Raw genomic sequence first — 24413 nt, forward strand, 5'->3', positions numbered from 1 at the left:
TACCAACTTTCAGTTGGACAGGAAGTGACTTTTTTGCTGTTCCCAGCCTCCAGAGACTCCTAGAGAGGCTCTGGAGGCTGGGGACAGCAAAAGTCACTTCCTGTCCAAACGGAAGTTGGTAAATGGGCCGTTTCTGGCCTTCGTAAGGCCTGGGGGTGTGTGAGGAAGGCAGTTTTCACCCTCCCCAGACTCATAGAGAGGCTCTGGAGCCAGGTGAGAAAGAAAAATGGGCCTTCCTCACCACCACCCAGGTCCTCCAGAGGCAGGAAACAGCCTGTTTCCCTACTTCTGGTGGGCCCAAAAGGCCCGAAAATCAGCTGGCAGGTACGCGCATGCGCGCCAAAGCTGAGCTCATGTGCCCACTGATATGGCTACATGTGCCACCTGTGGCACGCATGCCATAGGTTTGCCATCATGGATATATACTAAGGAATTGCATTAGGTTTAATTTCTGTTTTCTGTGTCAAGCATCATTGCTTTAACATTCAGCTAGTGAACTGGGAGTAATTTCAGCCTTCCATATTTCAGTAATTCCATACTTCAGGCTGAGCATGAAGATATTACCTGCTATTCTGTTTCAATCTCATTAGTTGTTGTTTTTTTAATAGCAGATCACTGCCATCTTGTGGTCTGGCTGGAATACTGCATTTCCTTTTGAATTTTTTGAATGTTTTTACATATAACAATCTGAAAAACAAGGTAATTTATTTCCTTTGACATTCAAAAAGCATGGTAATATTGAAAGTCAAAGTTTTTTTTAATATTTTCCCTTTTAAAAAGAACGTTTTCATTTTCTTCATCTCTCATGAGTAACTATTAATTGGCAAGGGCTATTTATCTATTGCTGTCCAATTTGCAAACTATGACTGTGGATACCTAATATCTATCAGAATCCATGTATGCTAATACACACACATACACACCTTAATCAAATATATCTATTTTGTATTTATTCCAATTTAACACTTTCTCTAAGAGCTAAAGCTATCTTATCTGTTATTTATGAACAAACCTTTAAAATCTCATCATACAGAACTGGGGCAAAAAATAAGTTCCATTAATAGCTGCAGAAACTACAACACATATTTAACCCAGGTTGAATAAATCTACTTTATAATCCTTCCATTTACTTTTTAAACTTTGGTTTTTAATCCTTCCAATAATGTTCCAGAAGTTGATTTATTCTTTTTGTCTCCTCTCAGGAATTTTTTCCCTAATTTAACATGCCTCTTTTGTAAGAAAGCATTTCCGAGTCACTCATCTAATTTGTTTAGATGTCCTCTTTATTTATTTAGATATCAGCAGGTCTCATTTGCTTAAACTATTATGATATGTTATTCACATTCTCATAGTCAGGTATTTTCAAACCTATTTTCAAATCCACATACAGCTCAGTCTTAGATTCAGTTTTCACCAATAAAATCTGTTCCTTTTCTGCAGCCCCTATTAAATCCATGTCTATACAGGTAATCCTGGATATATCAGGACTTGTCAATTTCTGTAGAAAATAATGAAGTGCAATAGAAAAAAAGAGAGAGATTGCACCTATAATCAGTGTAATTTCTGACTCCCCGGGGAAGGGGGTGGGGAAAAACTTTACCCTCATTGTACTACTATTTACAGAAGCAGGATCTGTACTTTAAGAAAATGATATGGAGATATATCTAATCCAATATACCTAGGTAGCACTAGAAATCATACATCAAACTAGACTTAAATGTGGAAATAAATACAGCTATGTGTCAAATCAATTCAGTTTGTCCCCAGCTGATTAAAAATAACCAATTTGATACAGTGAAGTAGCTGTTTAAATTATGGGACCTGAATCCAATGAATAAAAAAAATAATAACTCATTTTTGTGCAGAATTACATGTTTGTGGCAACATCTTCTCTATCAGTTTAGCATAATAAAATTCCAGCTACATAGGTGCAGTCCAAGGCTTTTTGACTTGGCAGAGGAAGAGATGAGTTAATTCCTTTTTTATTGTTCAGCAGACAATGTGTATGGAGCCCACCTACACATATTATACAGATGTTAAAAGACTTTGGGATAAGCTATGCACATTTTAAAAATAACTTTGAAGTCTTCAGATTTTGAACAAGCACAACACCTCTCTGGTATTCATGTAAGTAACTCTGGAAAAGGTGCTGCTGCTTTAAAAATTACATTAACTTTGATAACTGCTTTGATAAAGCAATGGTGTTGTTTTTTTCCTTTTAGGCTTTTTTTTTGCACAAACCTGAAAAAGTGTCAGCTGTTTTAAAAAAGAGAAGAGACAGCATAGACTTTTATATGACGCTATAGAGCACTGCACACCAGAACAACTAGACACAAGAACAGTTTTTTCCCGAAGGCCATCACTCTGCTAAACAAATAATTCCCTCAACACTGTCAAACTATTTACAAAATCTGCACTACTATTAATCTTCTCATCGTTCCCATCACCAATCTCTTTCCACTTATGACTGTATGACTGTAACTTTGTTGCTGGCAATCCTTATGATTTATATTGATATATTGACCATCAATTGTGTTGTAAATGTTGTACCTTGATGAAGGTATCTTTTCTTTTATGTACACTGAGAGCATATGCACCAAGACAAATTCCTTGTGTGTTCAATCACACTTGGCCAATAAAAAATTCTATTCTATTCTATTCTATTCTATTCTATTCTATTCTATTCTATTCTATTCTATTCTATTCTATTCTATTCTATTCTTTATGAAGTCTACAACACTTTTTCTGAAACACTTTTGAGCTTGACACCACCCTAGTATTCAGAGGTTTTGAAACTATCCTCCTTTAAATTATGATTTATTTTTAAACATGAAAGTATCTATATAACTTTTATGAGATACGCAAGATGCAGCAAACATCCTCTTCAAAAAGCACTGTGACTAGAAAGACTCTGGGGAATCATTTCGGAAGGTTAGAAGGTGCGCCTGCCACACTCTCATTTCAACCATTCTCCCCCCTATTCTCTGGAATTTTACAGGGAATTGAAAGTTAACAGTAATTGAAGATTTTAGTTTTTCTTTTGCTTTTTGGCAAACTTTGGTTGCATTTATTCACTGGTTTCTCTAACTCAAGGTTTGAATGTAGCCTTTCCCTTGATTTGAAAAGTGTGATTCTGTGGCTTTACATTATATGTGAAACCATCTATTTTGGCATATTCAATAAAGTTAATCCAGAGCATTACAGCCAGTCCTCGACGTACAGCTATTCATTTAACGACCGTTTGAAGTTACAACAGCACTGAAGATAATAGCAATAGCACTTAGACTTATATACTGCTTCACATGGCTTTACAGCCCTCTCTAAAAGGTTTACAGAGTCAGCATCTTTCCCCCAACAATCTGGGTCCTCATTTTACCGACCTCGGAAGGATGGAAGGCTGAGTCAAACTTGAGCCTGGTGAGATTCGATCTGCCAAACTGCTGGCAGCCTGTGATTAGCAGAAGTAGCCTGCAGTACTGCATTCTAACCCTTGTGCCACCACATATTTTATGACCGGTCTTTCCACTTACAACCATTGCAGGATCCCCATGGTCATGTGATCGAAATTTGGGTGCTTGATAATTGGCAAGCATTTACAAGGTTGAACTTTCCGTGGTCATGTGATCAACATTTGCATCCTTCCTGGCCAGTTTCTGACAAGCAAAGTCATTGGGGAAACCAAATTCACTTAATGACCATATTATTCCCTTAACAACTGTGGCAAAAAAAGATTTTAAAATCAGGTGAGATTTACTGAACAAGCACTTTGTTTAACAATGGAAATTCTGGTTTCCAGTTGTGGTTGTAAGTCAAACACTACCTGTACTGAATTGTATGGCAGGTATAGAAAAAACGTACATCCATATGTCACCTCCTGCCCCTCCTTTCTTCCCTCACCCCCTCTCAATTTTTGTTGGGAGGTAAAGATTGAGGTTTTAAGCTTCCCATTTTTTCCCTTGAAATTTATCCATAAAGAAAAAAGTGAAGAGTTTTTACAGGAAATTTAAAGGGCAAAATTAGTACTTTTTAAATTGATCCCCATTTTGCCACAAAAATACCCCCCAAATCTTGAATTGCAAAATTTAGCCATGATGACTCCAGTGAATGATCTCAACAAAGTGACTGATTAATCTGTTCAAAAAACCAGAAAATTATGCGTAAACCAAAAGGTAAAGCCAATTGTCTTGAATATTTTTCTGTTCTCTTATTTATTTCTAAAAAATAAAGGTTTTTTTTTACAGACAGTGAAACTTTCTCCCTTGGTCTTGCTCCATTTTTTACATGTAATGCTTCATTTTGTTTTGAAAAGGAATTTATAATTTGGAGCTATGGTTCACTACTATTCAGATTATAGTATTTGGAAGGACCATCAGTTTATAGTACTCTTGCATTGACCTTGCAACGAACAATGTTGCAGAAGCATACCTATGAGGTTTTATATGTCAAACCAGACCAGAGGTAGTATTCATCCAGTTTGGACCAGTTTGGGTGAACCAGTAGTGGAAATTTTGAGTAATTCGAGAACCGGCAAATCGCACCACCAGTTGGCCCCGCCCCATGCTGTATATATCTTGCCTTCACCACATGGCCCAGCTAATCTCCGTGCCTCGCCTCTGTGCCTCGCCCACTCTGCTCACCAAAGGTAAGCATGTTGCCCGCTCGCCCTTCGCCTCGGTTCGGGGATGCGCCATTCCCTGCCTCCAGCCTTGCCCTGGAGTCTCCACCTGCTCGCTGTTCGCCTCGGCCGGGTTGGGGAACACACCATTCCCCCACTCCGGCCTTGCCCCAGGCCTCCGCCCGCATGCCGCCACCCCCCTCTGGCCTCAAACCACGGCCCCCCAGGCTGAAGCAATTTATTCGGCCTGAGGCCTGCCACGCTAGGCCAAAAGGCTGCGGGGGGGGGCAGCTTGGGCTGAGGGCCGAAGCTGTTTCGGAATGGACCAGATGGTTCTTCTTACCTGCAAGAAGTCCCATCCAGAAAGCGTTGCAGTGGAGATCTTGCAACCGCTTCTTCCGTCCCTTGCCGAGCCTCGGTCGCTCGCAGAGACGCTCCATGTGCTCTCCGGGTCAGCAGCTGCTTCTCTCCACTGCTGCTCTTGCTGGGAGTGCATCTTGTGCAATTTAGCAGCTGTGCAGCTGCTTTCCTCTGAATGGTGGTGCAGTGGTTAAAGTGCAGTACTGCAGGCTACTTCAGCTGATTGCTAGCTGCAGTTCAGCAATTCAAATCCCACCAAGCTCAAGGTTGATTCAGCCTTCTATCCTTCTGAGGTGGAAAATGAGGACCCAGATTGTTGGGGGCAATATGCTGACTCTGTAAACTGCTTAGAGAGGGCTGTAAAAGCACTATGAAGCGGTATAAGTACTATTGCTATTGCTAAATCCCATCCAGAAAGTGCTGCGGCTGAGAGAAATAGCATTCAACATGGCTACTGCTTCTCTGTGCCGCAGCACTGGGACTTAGAGAAAAGCGATGGCTCACAGCTGCTAAATTGCACAAGACGCTTTCCCAGCAGTGCGGAAAGAAGAAGCAGCTGCCCAGGAGAGCAGAGATGAGGAGCAGGCTCCAAAAGGCTGTTCGGTCGAGCCTCACCATGTGGCGGAAGCCGTGCATGTGCACATACATGGAAGCCATGCATGTGCACATGTGCGGAAGCAATGTATGCGTACACTCACATTTTCAGTGAACTGGTGATAAAATTATTTGAAACCCACTACTGTGTCCAACATGTTATAGACCAATTAATTTCTTACTAAAATATTGAAGTATAATTTAAAAAATAAAATGTATATTTTTAAAAGTGAAACGAGCAATAATTTATCCTAAAAATAATTTCAATAGACTGAATAGTACCTGAATAATGAATATTGAACATTGCCAAAATGATAAATCTTTCCCTTACCCACATTCATAGCTTAGTGATCTGGAACAGTTTTGAGATCATATAAAGCAGAATATGAATATCTCAATCCTTAAGGAAAAACAGTCAGGTAGTCCTCAATTTATGACTACAATTGAGTCCAAAATTTCTATTATTAGGTGAGACAGCTGTTAAGTGAGTCTTGCCCATCTTACAACCTTTCTTGCCACAGTTATTAAGTGAATCACAGCAGTTGTTAAATTAGTAACATGATTGTTAAGTGAATCTGGCTTCCCCATTGACTTTGCTTATCAGAAGATCGCAAAAGGTGATCACATGATCTCAGGATGCTATAACTGTCATAAATATGAGCCGTTGCCAAGAGTCTGGATTTTGATCACATGATCATAAGGATGCTGCAATGGTTGTAAGTATGAAAAAACATTCATCAGTCACTTTTTGGAGTGCCATTTTAACTTCAAACAGTCACTAAACAAATGGCTATAAGTCCAGGACTAACTGTATATGCATTAGAGAATTAAATATGTCTAGCTTTCAGAAAAGTTTTCAAACTTAACTGAATAAAACAGATAAATGTAGCAAAATATGAAGATAGGTTCACATCATCTCCCCAAAATACCACTGAATTTTAAACATGCAAGACAACACATGCAAAAGGCAATGTTCAACATCAAGACAATCACAAAGTTCATATTCCTTATTTGCAATTGTGTTATCAAATTTGAAATAATGGGAAATAATGGGACATACCATAAATCCTACACTCCCATGCTATTTCAGGACATTTTGTCAGTCACTTTGATTACATATCTCATATTCATATAATAATTTATTAAACTTGTATGTCACCCTACGCCCAACAAGTCTAGCCAGCTCAAAACCAAGACATTACAATTCAATCAATAAAACATAAAAGATGCCAAGCACAATGAAGTGTCACTCTCCCTTGTCAAAGCCACAGACTTCTGATGCTAATACTGTATTCTCTGTATATGTGTGTTTCCTAAAAAAAATATAATCATTTCAAATACTTCACAAAATAACATCCAGGTGTTTCCTGCTATCCATCAGCCTTTTTTTTTTTAATAAGGACATATTCTTAATTTTGTAACAGGTTTTATATGCGCAGCCTTTATCTGCGATCTCTATCATCCCATCCCTTGTTTGTTTGTTTTTTAAATCACTTTGTTCTATGTAGAAGATTACCACACGCAAAAAGAATGGCATTTGCTTAAATTCTGCAAACGGGGAAAGAATGTATAAATCTTAGTTCTTTATACTTGACTTGTCACTTTTTCCTGTATGTGCAATTTCTGTGAATTGTTCTCACTAATAGTATCCTGTTTCTACAAGCAGGAAGGGCTGAGTACAGTTTGTTAGTTAACATTGCTTCCTATAACCAGGGTCAATATTCTGTAATAGTGACATTAGAGCAGTTATTGTTCAGTCTGGATAATCTGTGTATCTCACTGATAGTTGTTAATGGACATCCTTTGTAGTGTAACGTCACCTGATAATCAGTAAACCCAGATTTGCAATGGACTTCCTCCTTCCTGTTTTTACAGTGGCAGGCAAGGAGATGCCTCTTCCTGCCAAGCTTTTGTGCTTCTTACCAATTTATACAATAAGCATCTTTTTTTTTCCAAAAAGCAATACATGTTTTTAAAGTTTTCATTTTTCAGCTACTTGTGTCACATTAAATGAAGACTTTGTGAACATTCCAGTGAAGCTATACCTTCAAAAGAGTTCTAAAAACTACTCTGTTAAAAAGTGATATTTCACTCTGTTTTAAGTAGAGTGAAAGGTTTAAGATTAAATTAAACATTTAAGCATTTTCTTTACAGGTTTCCCAGCCTTTATTCTAAAAAAAATATATTTCCATTATTCCCACCCCTGGGATGAATCTGAATTATAGGTTAAATCCAGTGATGTTCACCCACGATGGAATAGATCACTGCTAGAAAGATCTCCCTCCCATCAATACCTCAACGTTTCTTGAAGGTGCGCAATTTTCCAGAAGGGATTTTGTGGACATGCCGCAAGATTACTATATAGAAGAAGACCTTTTGCTCAAAAAGAAGCCTACTTGCAGGAAATTGGTACCGTTCCTTGTCAAAAATACTATTGGGACAGAAGATTCAAACAAATCTAGCAAGTATATACTTAATAGAATAGAATAGAATTTTTTTATTGGCCAATTGTGATTGGACACACAAGGAATTTGTCTTGGTGTATATGTATTAATATTTCTAATTTCATTAAAGCTAAGTAAAACTATAACATTTGTAATTTATAAAAGTATGAAACCCCCTTGATATTTCAGTAAACCGCCATGATAAAGTAATGAATGGTAGTCTTTTGGAACAGGCCCTCTGTTATCTAGTAACAGAGTCATCTCATGAAATTCATAGACTCTAGGCAAAGATCTGATAAAAGAATTCAATTATTTATCCCTGATCAAAGCAATCCAAATCTTTGTTAGTAAAAACAACATAAAGCAGAGAACCAGTTTCAAACATTTGTTATCGTTCCACAGTTTTGGGAACAGTACGCAACCCTTGTTTGCAGAAGAAGTTTATTGTCAGGCATAAAAGACCAGGTCCACACATGAAGGTCCAATTAAACTGATACTGTTAAACACCCTATATACAGGAATCTTCTCAACTAATGCTTAACACCTTCTTGGAGTTAGAGAAGAGTCCACATAATTCAAGGAAGGGGTGGCCTAATCCCTTGCGGTCATTTAAGGATTCTAGGCTGATCCCTCTTTTAACGCCAACCGATGTTATGTCACTCCTCCTACACTATGCAAAAAAAAACCTACCACTTCTAAAATTATTAGGCTTATTGAAAATTCTGTATTTTCTATCACTTTTTTAAAAAATATTTATTTTATACAAACACAATGAGACAATATTTAAATAAAAAGAAGCTTGAAAGGACAATCTAAAAGGACAAACCAAGGAAAAATATTTTTTCTACTCAATTCACAATGTACACATAAGATGATTGGGCAACTGGGCTATCATAATAGCACTTATATACCACTTCATAGTGCTTTACCACCCTCTCTGAGCGGTTTACAGAGTCAGCATATTACCCCCAACAATCTGGGTCCTCATTTTACCCAACCTCAGAAGGTTGGAAGGTTGAGTCAACTTTGAGCCAGTCAAGATCGAACTGCAGAGTCAGCCTGCAATACTGCATTCTAACCACTACCCCATTCGAGTTCCTAGGATTTTCTCGATATTTTAAATTGCACTGCAACATCTGACCACAAGATAAAGTAATAAGTACCATTATCAAGCAAACAAGTAATGCCTGCATGAAGCTACCGGTCACCTGAAAGAGCTTGAAGAAGTCTGAGAGCTTGAAATTTTAAATATGGACAAGTGAAGGACTAAATACTAAATACTGAAAGATCTTGAAATGGAAATCTAAGACAGAAATGCGAGAATGCAGAATATGCATCCCAAATCTTGGGATGGATTTAGGAAGCAGAGAAGGGAAAGTTGCTGGAGATTGTCCATAATCACATAAAATCAAAATCAGAAATGCCTTCAAGATTGAAGTTACAACCTATCTTACTTAAATGAAAGTTATATTTAATTTAGCAAATATGGTCAATGCATAATGCTAAATATAACATAACTTTAAAATATGATTACAAGGAACAGATGGCCTCCCAGAATCAATGTATTTTCTTAGCTCTGCTTTTTTTTTGTTTTTCATTGTGAAGCTAACAGAGAAATGGTGCTGGGCTTGAAACAGAAATTTAAACTACAACTTCCATAATCCCATAATACCACTGATTTTACTGCTTGGGCTACTAGTATAGTGTGAGATTCTGTAGTGTTGTACTTCAGATGTTGTTAAAATAGAATGTCTTCCACTAGGAAGATAGAATGTCTTCCACTAGGTATTATATGGCCACACTGTACTTCTTGATGCGCTGGAAATTGTGTCTTATAGAACAAAACAAAATATTCTTTGCTGCCTTAGGACCTATCAGATGTTTTCAATTACAGTTCTCCTGATCTCCAACAGCTGTAATAATACAAACTTTAATCCAACACACAATAAATTGGAATGCACTGGAAATTTTGAAGACCTGAAGTCACAAGAGAAGCCGGTATAGTCAGTTTTCAATTCTAAGGCAGGCACAAGATAGAATCAAAAGCAGCACAAAAAAAAAGTATCAGTGACTACTGTCCCAAGTGTGCAAGAAAAGAGCCTCTTTCAATTCCATGTCTTATCGATACATGGACATTGATGCCTAGAATCATTTCATTGGGCAAAATTAAAATAATTTTAAAATAATTTCTAAATGTTTCCAGTTGACCTCATTTTGGCCCACAGGACTCCATCCAGAATCTTCTCTTCTGTATTATACAGTCAGAGTATTATGTTGAAAGTAAGAATGCTCAGAAGATTATTTTCTACTTCAAAACCACCTGTGATCCTGGTTGGCTCATAATCCTTAGCAAGAAAACAAGGGCAATTGTCATCTGAAAGCACTTTTTTAAAAAAAGGGATGTAAAGCAATTTTATTTCTCAAAAATTGTTCTAGGCTATGTGGAACATTTTGGAAAAAATGTGTATCTGTTGACTATTTCATAATAGAAAATGAGAGTTATCTATTTCTCTTTGATTAGATTAGCAAGAATTTTTGTCCTACCTGTCAATTCAGGTTCTCTTCCTGCCCTTAGAGAAAACTTTGCTCCATTAGGTCCTCTTCAGAAGAGCCAAAGTAAAATTTCCCTTTTTATTTTGTGCACTGACTCCCCATCTTTGTTCTTCCCCATCATACGGGTGTCTGTTTTTTTTTATTTATGTCTTAATACTTATTGACTGTTTGACCACTAGATAGGAGCCAAGAATCAGAGGGCTCTCTGATGATGTCTGCTGTGATAGGCAAAGTATTTGATATGGACCATTAACGCTTGAATGCTTGCTTGACTGCTTACTAGGTCAACCATACAATGAATCAAATATAAGCAGAAGTTTTAAAAGACTGACTTTTCTAGCCACAAGTTCTATAGTGTTCATATAACTGGGGACAGTATGGTGTCCTTATTATAGTCAAAGGAGGACTGAAGGAGTTGTCCCATATGGAAAAGAGAGAATCAAATAAAGGCACAGGATTACCAGCCTGGAATATACAATTTCAAACTACTTTTCCAAGATTCATCATGTACTGGATTACTGCAATGCTCTCTACATTGCGCTCCCCTTGAGGGGCATCCGGAGGCTACAGTTAGTCCAGAATGCGGCTGCGCGGGTGATAGAGGGAGCCCCTCGTGGCTCCCGTATAACACCCATCCTGCGCAGACTGCACTGGCTACCTGTGGCCTTCCGGGTGCGCTTCAAGGTTTTGGTGACCACCTTTAAAGCGCTCCATGGCATAGGGCCAGGTTATCTACGGGACCGCCTACTGCTACCGAATACCTCTCACCGACCCGTGCGCTCTCATAGAGAGGGACTCCTCAGGGTGCCGTCAGCGAGGCAATGTCGTCTGGCGGCGCCCAGGAAGGGCCTTCTGTGGGGCTCCCACCCTCTGGAACGAACTACCCCAGGACTTCGTCAGCTTCGGACCTTGGACCTTCGACCTTCCGCCATGAGCTTAAAACATACTTATTTAATTGCGCAGGACTGAGCTAGATTTTAATTTACGGGTTTTAAATTGGGTTTTATTTTCATATTTTTAATTTAGGCTTTTAGAATAAGTTTTTTAATTGTTTTTAGACTGTATTTATCTATTTTTAAATGCCTGTAAACCGCCCTGAGTCCTTCGGGAGATAGGGCGGTATATAAATTTAAATAATAAATAAATAAATAATAAATACTGCATTGCATGTAGCATCTTAAGACAAGATATTAGAAAAAACACCACTTTCCAGAGCACCCCAGCTTAAATCACCTATGAGCTGCCTCACCTGTGGGAGTATCTTGATATCTGTTCACAAAACACATTGCAGGTGTTCCTGTGATGGAGCAAAGAGATTATATAGATTTGTCTTTAATCTACATTCCCTATTTAAGTCTATCTAAAATTCAAATTTGAACAGCAGCTTTCCTTAAACTGATGCTATCCAGCAATGGTGGATTAAATTTTGGGCATTTAGACTAATCCAGCACTCCTAGAGGGAATCAGATGGGAAAGGCTGCTATGAAATATTATTTTTTTTTTTTTTTTTATTTTTTTTGCAACAAACAAACAAAAAGAAAATACATTATTACACCCTTGTGCTATACATAAAAGGAAGATTTGGGTCTTCGGATATATCCTCATGATTGCCAAAATCCACGTTCTTGAGGTACAGGTACTGAAGCGTCCAATGTTCCAAGCGCAAAGTCCACAAATGGTTTCCAAGTCTTCCAGAAAATATCTTCTTTATACACACCACTTCTAATTTTAATATCACATGTCATTTTATCATTTAAAGCTAATTTCCACATTTCAGAATTCCACTCTTCTATTCTAAAAATCACATCTAGTTTCCAATATCTAGCTATTATAATTCTACCTATTATAATCATAATTCTAATCAATTCTTTTTCATATTTTGTTAATTCTATTTCCTTAATTACCAACAATAATATAGTTTCCACTCTCAATGTTATTACTTTCCCCATCATTTCAAATATCATTTTCTCCAATTGTTGCCAAAACTTTTAACCTTATCACAATTATACCACATATGTTCATAAGTCCCCAATTCCATCTCACATCTCCAACATTTTTACTAGTTTTTTATCCATTTGTGACAATCTTACTGGAGTCAAATACCATTTCCAAACAACTTTATAATTGTGCTCTTTAATCCTTATAGATAAAGTTCTCATAATTCTACTCTTCCAATTCACATTCCAATCTGATTCTGGTATTTCAATATTAAGATCTTTTTCCCAATTTGTCCTCATCACTCTTTGTAATTTTTCATCAGAATTTATAATCTTATAAACCCTACTAACGAGTCCCTTTAGCCCAATTTCATCTTTCATAATCCGAGATACTAAATATTCAAATTCAGTTTCACATCTATTTATCGAATAATTTTCCTTTAGTTTTTTGTCCATTTTTCTATCTGTATTTTTCAAACCAACTTAACCCTAATTTTTCAATAATTTCTTTATTCCTCCTTTCATTTCCATAACTTTTATCCAATCTTTAATAATTTCTATATTTTCCTCTTTAATCACTTCATTACGTTTTATATTATTTTTAATCGCCAAATTCCAGTTGTCTCCCCAAAAGATTATATCCGAATTAAAATTTTAACAAATTTGTTCCACATTTTACTTAATCCTTTAACCAATAACTTCTACTTACACATTTTAAATTTGCTTTATCTAAAACCACCTTGATCCAAATTTCTATATCCCTTAACTCTAAATCTCTCCAATAATTATCTTCACCTTTAAGTATTTTTACCACTATCCGGATACCATACGCACAGTAATAATTAAATAATTTGGGGATTCCTAATCCACCTTCCTTTTGATTTTGATACCACATTTTCTTCACTAATCTGGGTCTTTTGCCACCATTGCAAAATTTATCCAATTTTTTCTGATATCCTTCAATATCTTTCTCTGTCAAATTTAGTGGTAGCATCTCGAATAAAAAGTTGAACTTGGGCAGCAACATCATCTTACACATTGCAATTCTACCAAACCAAGACAACTTTAAAATTTTATATTTATCTATCTTCTTCTCAATTTCGTTAATCACCACATCATAATTAAGTTTTTTCAATTCTTTAACCTTAAGTGAAAGCACTATACCCAAATATTTCAATGTGTTTTTAATCCTTATCCCAAATTGCTCTTGCATATTCTCAGACTCATTACCATTACTATCCATCAATAATTCTGACTTTGACCAATTTACTTTCAATCCTGTCATTTCTTCGAATTCTATCAAATGCTTATATATCTTTTTCAAATCTTTCTCTACATTTTTCAAAATAATTAAAGTATCATCCGCATACAAATTTATCTTATACCCCTTATATCCTTCTAGTTCTTCATCTTTTTCTATCATTTTTGTCAATATTTCCATAGCCAATAAAAATAATGTTGGGGACAGGGGACAGGGGAAAAAATAGCAGCACTATCAGAGCGTATAGATAATTTGACATTTAAACTGACATCCGAAGTGCAAAATTTAAAGCAAGATATGGATGATAACTTTGCTAAACAAAAAGAGGAAATGACAATGATTAAAGATGAAATGGAGCAGCTGCATGTGCATGAGGCAAAAGTAGATCGGCAAATTGGCAAAATATTTTATAAAAATGAGCAGCAAGATAAGAGAATTTGTCTTTTGGAAGAAGAGATGAGAAAATATAATCTTGTTATTAGAGGAATCTCGGAAGAAAGGGAAGATAAATTGAAACAGCGGGTTTTGAAATGGATTAATGATTTGGATACGCAACTTACGTTCACAATAGCAGACCTGGCAAGCGTTTTTAGAATTGGATATAGAAGGCAAAATGGTTCTAACAGGAATGTGCTTGTCAGGTTCGCAAATCTTGGTGATAAGTTGGAAGTTATGGCCAAGTTAAGAGAGTTGGGAGATGCTTTGAAGTTTGAAGGGAAGACTATTCAAGTCTTCCCGGATATATCAAGAGAAGAAAGGGCATGGAGATTTTTTTTAAAACCAATTACAAAAGTTTTGAGAGATAATGGAATTAAATACAATTGGAGGCCACCACAACAATTGAAATTTTTTTATAAAGGAAGGATGCTATGAAATATTATTTCCTGTATCCATTTGTTGAGCAAACAGTTTGTGATGGATATGGGCAGGTGTGGCAAAAAGAGGACTGTGTTACATTAATGGTTTGTCATCCAATTGTAATAGTAACCTTATTAGCTATATAAATTAATTAACAAGCACTCCCATCAAGATTTAGTGCAACTGATGAAACGACAGTAAAATAATCTCTTTGGATATAGTGCACATGTTTAGGCAGGTCACTCCCAGGTGCTCTGTGGGCAGCACATTAATCTTGTTTAAACTTGCTATACTTGATCACCAAAACTATGCAGTTCCCATTTTAAAGTAAATGGTTACACCTAAAACTTGGTATAGCATCTATTTGGACCGTTTTAACATTTCCAAATATCCTGATGCCAAGAAACCTATACTAATAATAGTAGCTGCTTTAAAATAATAACTATGTGTACTACAACTAATTACTAAACATACTAAGTATAGTGAAAAAAGTATGCATAATTTACAGCAAAAAAGAAATCAACCTATAATTGCTAAAGCAGAAGGGGCAGTATCATTGACTTTGGGGGATTGGGGTTGTATACATAAATTAGATATATTTAGATTATGCTTCTTTTTTTCACCAAAAAACATATTCCTGATATGAATATTCTGACATCAAGTTTTGTTAACATACTATGGGGAAGGCAGTTTGGGAATACAACTATATAGATATAAATGTTTAAAATAAATAAAACTTTATGTACCCATTCTTGATCTATAATTTTTTTCAAATACTGTAAGTTTTTTAATAGTGTTATTTTTTTGAAAAAAAACACACTAATCTGACAATATTCACATTTTCTCCTCTGATATCTCCCTAATCTATTTCAAATTTTGCATTGGTGAAGTAACTGGTGTGCGGTTATATGCACACCAGTTACTTCAAGGAAATTTATATACACAGAAGTCAAGTGTGAAATTCATTTTCTTACTGAACATTATAAAGAACGTTTTAAAGAACCATGTTTAATCTATAAAAGCAGCTTTTAGCAGACTGCTGATCTAAGCATGCTGAAGGAACTCTGGAATACTGACATTCTTAAAGATGTAAAAATAGTTTTATTTTTTTAATTTATTTATTTTTGTCAATCATATATAAGGTAACAGATAAATGTATAAACATAATTTGGATACATGAAAAGAGTAAGTAAAAAGGAATATTAGGACAGGGATGGTAGGCACGCAGGTGCACTTTAAGTAGATTTGCATAATGCACTTATAATGCACCTATGCATTAGGCACTACTACCATAATACTACTTACTCGATGAGCAGAGGAATAACTGAACATTGGTTCAAATTCATGTTTCCCAAAGAGAATGAAGAGACATGTGTCTTGGTATGCTAGTACATTGTTTTTCAACCCCAGCAACTTTCAGCTGGCTGGGGAATTCTGGGTTGAAGTCCACACATCTTAAAAGCTGCCAGTGTTGAGAAACCTTGCTCTAGTGCTTACCAAGAGGGGAAAACTTCCCAGAACAGGCGGATGTATAGAATTAAGAGTTGGTTAGCAGGGAAATTATATGGGGGAAAAGCGTCACAAAAGTACATCTTACAAACATGGGAGAACTCATATGTACTTAGTGCTAAAACAAACTAAACTTGTGCAAAAATGTAGATAAGGAGAATGAAGGGCTATTTCTAGGTAAGTGGAATACAACTACATAGATAATTCTCCACTTACCTAGAACATAGTTGGAACTGACAGCTCTAAAAACAGAGATTGCCTCTACCCCAAGCCATAGATCTTTGAAACTGAAGAAGTCTAATTTAATTGAAGTTACAGACAGTGAAACGCCATTATATTCTCACAGTAAAAAAGTTAGGACAAAAAAAGCCAAAAATTTTATTATAATAATTGTTTAAAATTTAATCCTTAAGAAATCCTTCTCTGAAAAACAGAGCTTAATCGATCCTTTTATAAGTCCACCACTGAAAGTGTATGCTAGGATTCCTTTATAAACTTGTCTGGGAAGGGGGGAGAGGTTGTATGTGTGGATGGAAAATAGAAATATGTAAATTGGATCTTGGATCTTTGTTATTTCAGGTCCCTTAAAGTTAGCATACTCCAATGCATGCATAAAGCAATTCTGATTGTTCCCAACAGAATTTATTTGCATACAATCAGTAGTTTTTCCCAGCTTGGTGCTTTAAATGCTGGCTATGAATAATGAAAGTTGACAGATTAAGAAAGGTTAATGTAAGAAAGTGCAACCTTGATTCTAATTTTAGAGAGAAAACAATAAGAAAACATTCTTGGAACATTGTATGGTTTGCTAAATAAAATAGTTCTTTCCTAATTCTATTACTAGCTGCATCTGTTTACTAATTACTGCACATCTATAGCTAAAGTTTTCCTACCAAGCTGAAAAAGAGTGCTTCATTATATTTTGCAAAAACTACAGGGAAATAACACATTAACAGCATCCCCAAAGGCTGTTACAAATTGCTAGACTTCAAAACAAATTGCCCGGTACAAATCAACTTAACATAGCATTATTCGTCTCACTATAAAAGCAAAAAATATTGACTCAATTTACACTACTACTACTACTACTATCCAAAATGTGATTTATTTAATTTTGACTTAGCACTCAACTACTCTGGTTTGTAGACTGTGGTTTATAGCTTAGTGTGTTGTATGAACTGGGTCAAACTGTGGCTTATTCAACAAACATGACCAACAAACTATTATGATATATGATTGAGGACACTTCAGAAACTCACTGAACACTCAAACTTCACCAACAGGTCTCACATGCCAATGTCATTCTGTATTGTGAAAGAAAAAAATTCAGAATGTTAAGACATCACCCACATAATTTGCATAGAGGAATATCACAAGATGTGTTTATAATCAGGAAAAAAAGCACACCCGTGCCAACATCTACAGAATGACATATACATGTAATTTAACCAGGCATTGTCTTAGTTCCTCCTTCTGGAATAATCTGGAATGAGTCCAACTTCAATTTGAAATATACGCTATACCTATGGAAAATGCCTTGAATTTGTAAGATTGAATTAATCCCTTTACAGCAAGCATATACTCTTCAAAACGAAAGTCTTCTTTGAGTTAAGGTTAATTCCTGTTGCCTTCATGTTTAATCATGTTCTAGATTTTAAACATGGGTTTCACAGAGTTTGGGATAGCAATTTAAGAGCAATTGTATATTTAAGCATCATTTGGTAGCCACAGGAGACCAGGAACAACAGGCCTGACAAGCTCAAAATCCCAAATTAGTACATGTGTAAATTGGCTGTACCCAATATAGGAATCAAGCATCATCATTATCATTAGTGTCTTTACTAAGGTATGGTACCACAGAATAAAACAACACAATAATTACAAATAAATGTAATAATATTAGTGTACAACCCAGGAAAGACTTGGATTGGGATAGGACCATGGTACTTACATTCAAAATAATTTAAATAAGAGGTAACCTACAATTGTCAGCTAAATAAAAGTAGGGAAGAACAACCAGATTCTACACAAACACAGAAATAAAATAAAAGTTCTTTATAGAGACAAAGAGACAAGAGACAACTATAGAGACAAAGGGAGGAAGGGAATTGACTCAGGAGTCATTGGCCCACGTTCATCAAGACCCAGAAGCTGGAGACCAAGACTCCTGGAGCAAGAAAACAAAACAGTGGTGTGAAAATGAATAGATTTGTAGGAAGAAATAAAAATAGACTGATATGGCGGGGTGTGGAGGGGTGGTTGACCATATGCCCCAAACACACACTCCAGTATTTAAACAGGGCTGTGACCTGAATAGGAGCCAGGAAAGAACCCTATGCTTTACTGAGACATAAGCCTAATGTGAAAATCCAGAGCAGTCCAAACAGCAGTAATAGTTTGTCTCCTAGCAATTATTCTTAATGTATACTACTACTGAGATATTGCTGGAACCTAACTATGCATTGTCATCAAAGGTCACAAAAAATTCATAAGACTTACGTATCATCAGAACAACACACACCTCTCTCAAAGGACCATCACTTGACCCAAGTAATCTGAACAGTTTTTATCCAGTCTCCAATCTTTCCTTTCTAGGGAAAATGGTGGAGTCTGTGGTGGCATGACAGCTTCAGAGAATCTTGGATGAAATAAATTACCTAGACCACTTTCAGTTGAGGTTCATGCTGGGGTTTGAGACAGCATCAATCACACCCATGGATGACTCTGGCGCAAGTGGGATAGAGATCCATCCATCCATCTTGGCTCTTTTTGACCTCCCAGCAGCATTCAATACTTTCTGGGCTGGTTAAATGAATTGGAAGTGGACGTCACTGTATTGTACTGGTTTTCCTCCTTTCTCCAAGCCAGTTCCAGTGTTAATAGAGGGAGAGAAATCCAATTCATGGCCCCTATTTTGTGGAGCACCTCAGGGTTCTCTGCCCCCTTCCATTTTACATTCACATAAGTCCACTGGGTGAGGTAATCCATCAGTCTGGGGTGAGATATCATCAATTTGCAGATGACACCAAGATATGTCTACTCCAATGCCCCTTGAATGATACCATAGACATCCTACCCCAGTGTCTGGAGACTAAATAGGCAAAACAGGCTCCAACTCAACCCTAGGAAGACAAGAGTGGCTGTGGTATTTGGACCTTCCAGAAACAAGGTTCTTCCATCTTTAGTTCTGAGTGAGGGTTGCACTACTCTGGACAGATCTAATGCACAATCTGGGGATCCTTCTAGAGTCACAGCTCCTTTGCCACCAAATTTAAGGTGGCAGCCATGGCTATAAGAGCCTTTGAACCCCTTTAGATGGTGTGCCATTTATAAACGTTATTGGAGCAGGAGGCCCTCCTCACAGTGAATTTAGACTACTGCAATACACTCTGCATGAGGCTGCCCCTGAACAGCATTCAGAAACTTCAATTGGTTCAGAATGCAGCTGTCTTTAGTAGTAAATAATGCCAGATATATAGCACATGTAATATCATTGCTGCAGGAGCTGCATTGGTTACTCATTTGTTTCCAGGTACACATCAAGATGCTGGTTGTCTCCCTACATGGTTTGGGATGAGGCTACCCAAGAGATCACCTTTTTCCAAAGGGAAAGGGAAGATTGGAGACTGTCAAACTTGATCTGGTAGAATGGGCATGTGGCGGATCCCATCAGCCAAAGGCCATCTGTGGTGCTGGCAGGGACTTCAAGATGGATCATTTCTGCAGTAGAACTGCCTGATGGAATAACTTCCCCTGGGAGATTAGAATGGTCCCAACCTTGTCTTTTCGTAACGCTCTAAAAATCTGTCTCCAAAGAGCCTGGGATGCTGAAATGTGCTAAGGACTGTTTCCTAGCTTTACGGTTAACTGGCCAAGTATTTTGGTTGCTATACATATTTATTTTGAATATTTTTAATTAGATTTCTATTGTTTTTATTGTTTAAAAATGTTTTTATTTTTTTAATTGTATATTTTTTGAATTGTAAGCCATCCAGACTCATTGATTGGCTGATATAGAAATTGAATAAACAAATAAAAATTATATTGGAAGCTCAGGACAAAAAGTACTAAGACTGATCTTGAAAGACAACTACTACAAGGGGATACCCTGCGACTCTTCATCTGTAGTAAAGAAACACAATTCTCCACTCTTCTATTTCCCAAACCAACAATCTAGAAAAACATGTCCATACTAAACATTTTTCTGAGTTTATTTAAAAGGCCATATACGTGAAGAGAATAACATTTCCTACAGTTGTGCTAGATAAATACATATGTAAATAAACTGTAAAAGCAGGGGAAAATATGAAACTGGCTCTTTAAAGAATCTGATTAATACAAGTTCTTAACAGCAATAATTAAGTCTCATGTAAAGCAGGTGTTTAATAGTTATTTCATGATATGTTGTCAAACACATTTAATAAGTACTGCGAAGATGAGATTATGATGAGGAGTATTAAAGAACAGGTTTGGTAGACTATCCTTATATCAACTTCAGCATCTTTCTAATGCTGCAGTTAAAGCATTTCAATATTAACTTTATTAAGTCATGCAGTATCTTTCAGTGAAGAACAATAATTCAATTTCTGCATACAATAATTAATTGCACAAAGTGTTTATTATATTAGAAAACTATATTTGGTCAATATTTTTATCTGTTAAACCAGGGGTGTCCAACCTTGGCAACTTCAAGAGGTGTGGACTTCAATTCCAGAATTTCCCAGGGAGTATGGCTGGTTGGAGAATTCTGGGAGGTGAAGTCCAGAGGGCTTAAAGTTGTTGAAGTTAAGCCCCCTGTATTAAACATCATTTGAATTAAATGGGTCTTAAATGCATTAAATATTTCAGCATACATTAAATATTTTTATTCATAATATGAGTAAAATAGGGGGAAGTTGCATCTATTTTAATGATGTCAAGTAGATTTATACAAATTGCTCCAGTAAGATTATTTAAAACAGCCATAACACTGACATTAAAATTACTGTTTTAGTTCTTCAGTGTTATTAACTAATGGGTTTTAGAATACAGCAATTTGATATTTCTTCAAAGTCTAGTATTACAATGGGCAATGAGGAAACACTAAGTAGCTAAATACATGCAGGTAGTCCTCAACATTAAACCCATTCATTTAGTGACCATTCAAAATTACAATGAAACTAAAAAAGTGATTTATGTATGTTTTTCACACTTGCGATCATTGCAGCATCCCCATGATCATATGATCAACATTCCAGACATTTGATAACTGATTCCTATTTATGAAAAGGGCAGTATCCCAGGGTCATGTGATCACCTTTTGCAACCTTCTGACAAACAAAATCAATGAAGAAGTCAGATTCACTTAACCATGTTGCTAAGTTAACAACCACAGTGATTCATTTAACAATAGTGGCAAGAAAGATCGTAAAAATAGGGTAAAACTCATTTAACAACTGTCTTGCTTAGTAACAGAAATTTTGGGCTCAATTGTGGTTATAAATTGAGGACTAGCTGTATTTATATTTATGGTAAAAGCCTGAAATAAGTTAGTCATAAGGTATATTTGCCATTGACTTCTAGCACCTCACCTTTCTACTAGGAATATTTTGTGTGTAAACATTAGTGAGTTGACCATTTTTATTTTGCACACATATGGACTACTACATTCAGGACAAAACCACTTTTATCTTTTGCATAACTTAAAATCTACTGAAATAAATTTTGTAATCATATGAACTTTATATAGCTTTTCATAAGCTCTTTCATACAATCTTTATATAGTATTCTTTCTAAACTCATAAATTAGGAGAATCCTGAATTTGTAAAATTATTGTAGGTCACCTTATCCAGAGCATAATTATAGACAGAACTTGACTTAGCATCACAATTCAGCCCAAATTTTCTGTTGCTAAGCGAGATATTTGTTTTATGACTTTTCTCGCCACAGTTGTTAAATTAGTAACATAGTTCTTAAGTCAATATGTCTTCCCCATTGACTTTGCTTGCAAAGGATGATCTGATGACCCTTGGACACTGCAACCATCATAATGAGTCAGTTGCCAAGCATCTGAATTTTGATCACGTGACCAGTGGTCCTAAATTTGAAAAACGGTCATGAGTCACTCTTCTCAGAGTTGTCGTAACTTTGAATGGTCACTAAATGAACTGTTGTTAGTCAAGGATTACTTGTAATTAGAATTGTCTCATAAAAAACACCCAAGATATTAGAATCAATTTGTCTTATGACTTTAAGTAACTATATTTGGTATAAATAATTATGTCATTTACTAAACACTGTACATACTTTCAATGGGTAAAGTTTACAATTTATCATATACCTTCGGCAAGTAAGTCTTTGAAAACCTTAGTATTGGATCAATAAATACAACCTGTTTTTACATCTCACTGCTAAACTATAAACCATGGTTTACAAATTTCAATTCCTCAATTTAGGTAATATTCTAAGCCATAATCTGTTGTTTTTGGCTTAGCATGTTATATGAGCCAAATCAACAGAAAGCATGAAAGACAGGGGACAAAGGATTCATAATAGTAAAGTAATATAGCCAGCTTATATTCAAGATATCAGATATAATCTTACGACAGCAGTTCTGTATCAGTAAACATTCATCAACGAAAGATGTAATTGCATCATCCTAAAACATTATTCCATGGAACAAGACTAATGCAGAAGGAGCGGAAGGAGAATCACAGTGCTACATATTCTGAAGTCTTCCCATTTCCAGACAATAAAGACCCACCCATATCTTTGTAGTAGAAAGTAAATCCACAGCAATGTGTAATTAGTTAGATCAACAGTGTCGCTCCACTTCCTTTACATAGGACACTACTACTGAGCGTATCACTAGAAGCAAAATACTGTTTTATTTCCAAATAAAACTGTCAAACACCACTTCAGAGGAAGCCGATTTAGAACTCCTGACTACAAAAGGAAACTCGCTGGTTTTGACAAGTCCCAAAACACTTAAAGAGTACATCAAGGTTTACAAAGACAACTTCACCTCCGTGCCTTTTCCCCCCCAGATATTGCACTGCACAAACATTTCGCCAAAGGAAAACAGCCCGAGGCTTGTTACGGGTAAGCCTCAGAAGTGTCGAGAAATAAACAAGGGGGAAGGAAAACGAATGTGTCTCCATGGCACACTTACACACGGGGGGGGGGGGTGGAGGGCAGGTGTGGGAGACTGAACAAGCTCATCCTGACCGGGAGGAGAACTTCAGTGGAGAAAGGAGGGGCTCTGCCAGTCTTTCACGTGTCCATTTGACAGGTTGTCAGAACAGAGGGAAACCGGGCATCCCAGCTTGCTTGGGCTTCTGAGAAGCTGCACTTCCCAGCCTGATTCCAGAGGAAAGTAAAGGGGCTGCTGCTTAGCCTGGTGATGGGACCGCTCGGGAGGCCAGGTGAGCGGCCAGGTGAGAGGCCAGGTGAACCAAGAAGGCGCCTTTCTTAAGAGGAACGAGGGGGGCCGGGGTGAAGTTAGTCCTCCCCTTCGCCGGGGAAAGGAGTCCTACCAAGCCACGGGCAGGGAAATTCAATGGAAGGAACCCACCACCACCACCACCACCTCCTCACGCATCTGGAAAGGCAGGAGACTCCCGGGGGGGCGAGGGGGAAACTGCAACCCCTTAATTTTGCTCGGCAGAGGCGCCGGGTGCGAGCTGTCATCGCTCCGGCGTTGCAAAATAGGGGAGACCGAGGGTTTTACACGGCCTCCGCGAAAGGATGCGGCACCTGCTTCCGGACTCCCCACCGCCCCCTCGCCTCCCCGCACTCCTCCGCCAGGCGCTCACCTCAAGGTGGGTCCCACACAGGCCGTCTCCGTGCTCTCAATCTCCTGCAGGATCCGCTCATGCTCCGGCAGGCTCTCCGCCATCTTGCATGGGAGGGGAGGGGAGGGGAGGGAGGGAGACGGAGAGACAAGCCAAGGGGGCGGGGAAGGGGCGGGGCCACCCCGTTGCGGAGTCGAAAGGAGCGAATCGGCGAGGAGGGCGGGCTCCCGCGACCTTCAGAGCGGCTGGCGGCCTCTAGATGTGTCAAACTACAATTCCCATGTTCCTTGTAGTCCGGAACGCTGGGGGTGGGTAGGTTTCAGTGCTTTCTAAAAGCACCTTGCAAGCCTAAAAGTATGCAGAATGTTCTATGCGTATTTTTTCTCCCTGGAGTGAAAAGGGAGTAGTGTATAAGACGCTGTTTCTTAGCCTTGGCAGCTTTAAGAAGTCTAGACTCCAAATCCCAGAAAATATATATAAGTCTTATATATAAGTCTTAGACAACTTAG

At 37.4% G+C, this 24413-nt stretch overlaps 1 protein-coding gene across 8 annotated transcripts in view; it reads right to left on the minus strand.

Annotated features, from left to right (window-relative positions):
- EXOC6 (exocyst complex component 6) overlaps nucleotides 1–24413 on the minus strand; it is a 114118-nt gene that overhangs the window by 84833 nt on the left and 4872 nt on the right. For 3 of the 8 annotated variants that reach the window (XM_058187871.1, XM_058187873.1, XM_058187869.1), the window contains exon 1: nucleotides 23926–24031. The exons of the other annotated variants lie outside the window; for them this stretch is intronic. In XM_058187871.1, the coding sequence (XP_058043854.1) occupies nucleotides 23926–24008 (83 nt within the window). In that variant the 5' untranslated portion in view covers nucleotides 24009–24031. Of the gene's footprint in view, nucleotides 1–23925; nucleotides 24032–24413 lie in introns of those variants that run through there. 8 annotated transcript variants of the gene reach the window in all.

The sequence above is a fragment of the Ahaetulla prasina genome, chromosome 6 (genome assembly GCF_028640845.1).
Source record: "Ahaetulla prasina isolate Xishuangbanna chromosome 6, ASM2864084v1, whole genome shotgun sequence".
Classification (NCBI taxonomy): Eukaryota; Metazoa; Chordata; class Lepidosauria; order Squamata; family Colubridae; genus Ahaetulla; species Ahaetulla prasina.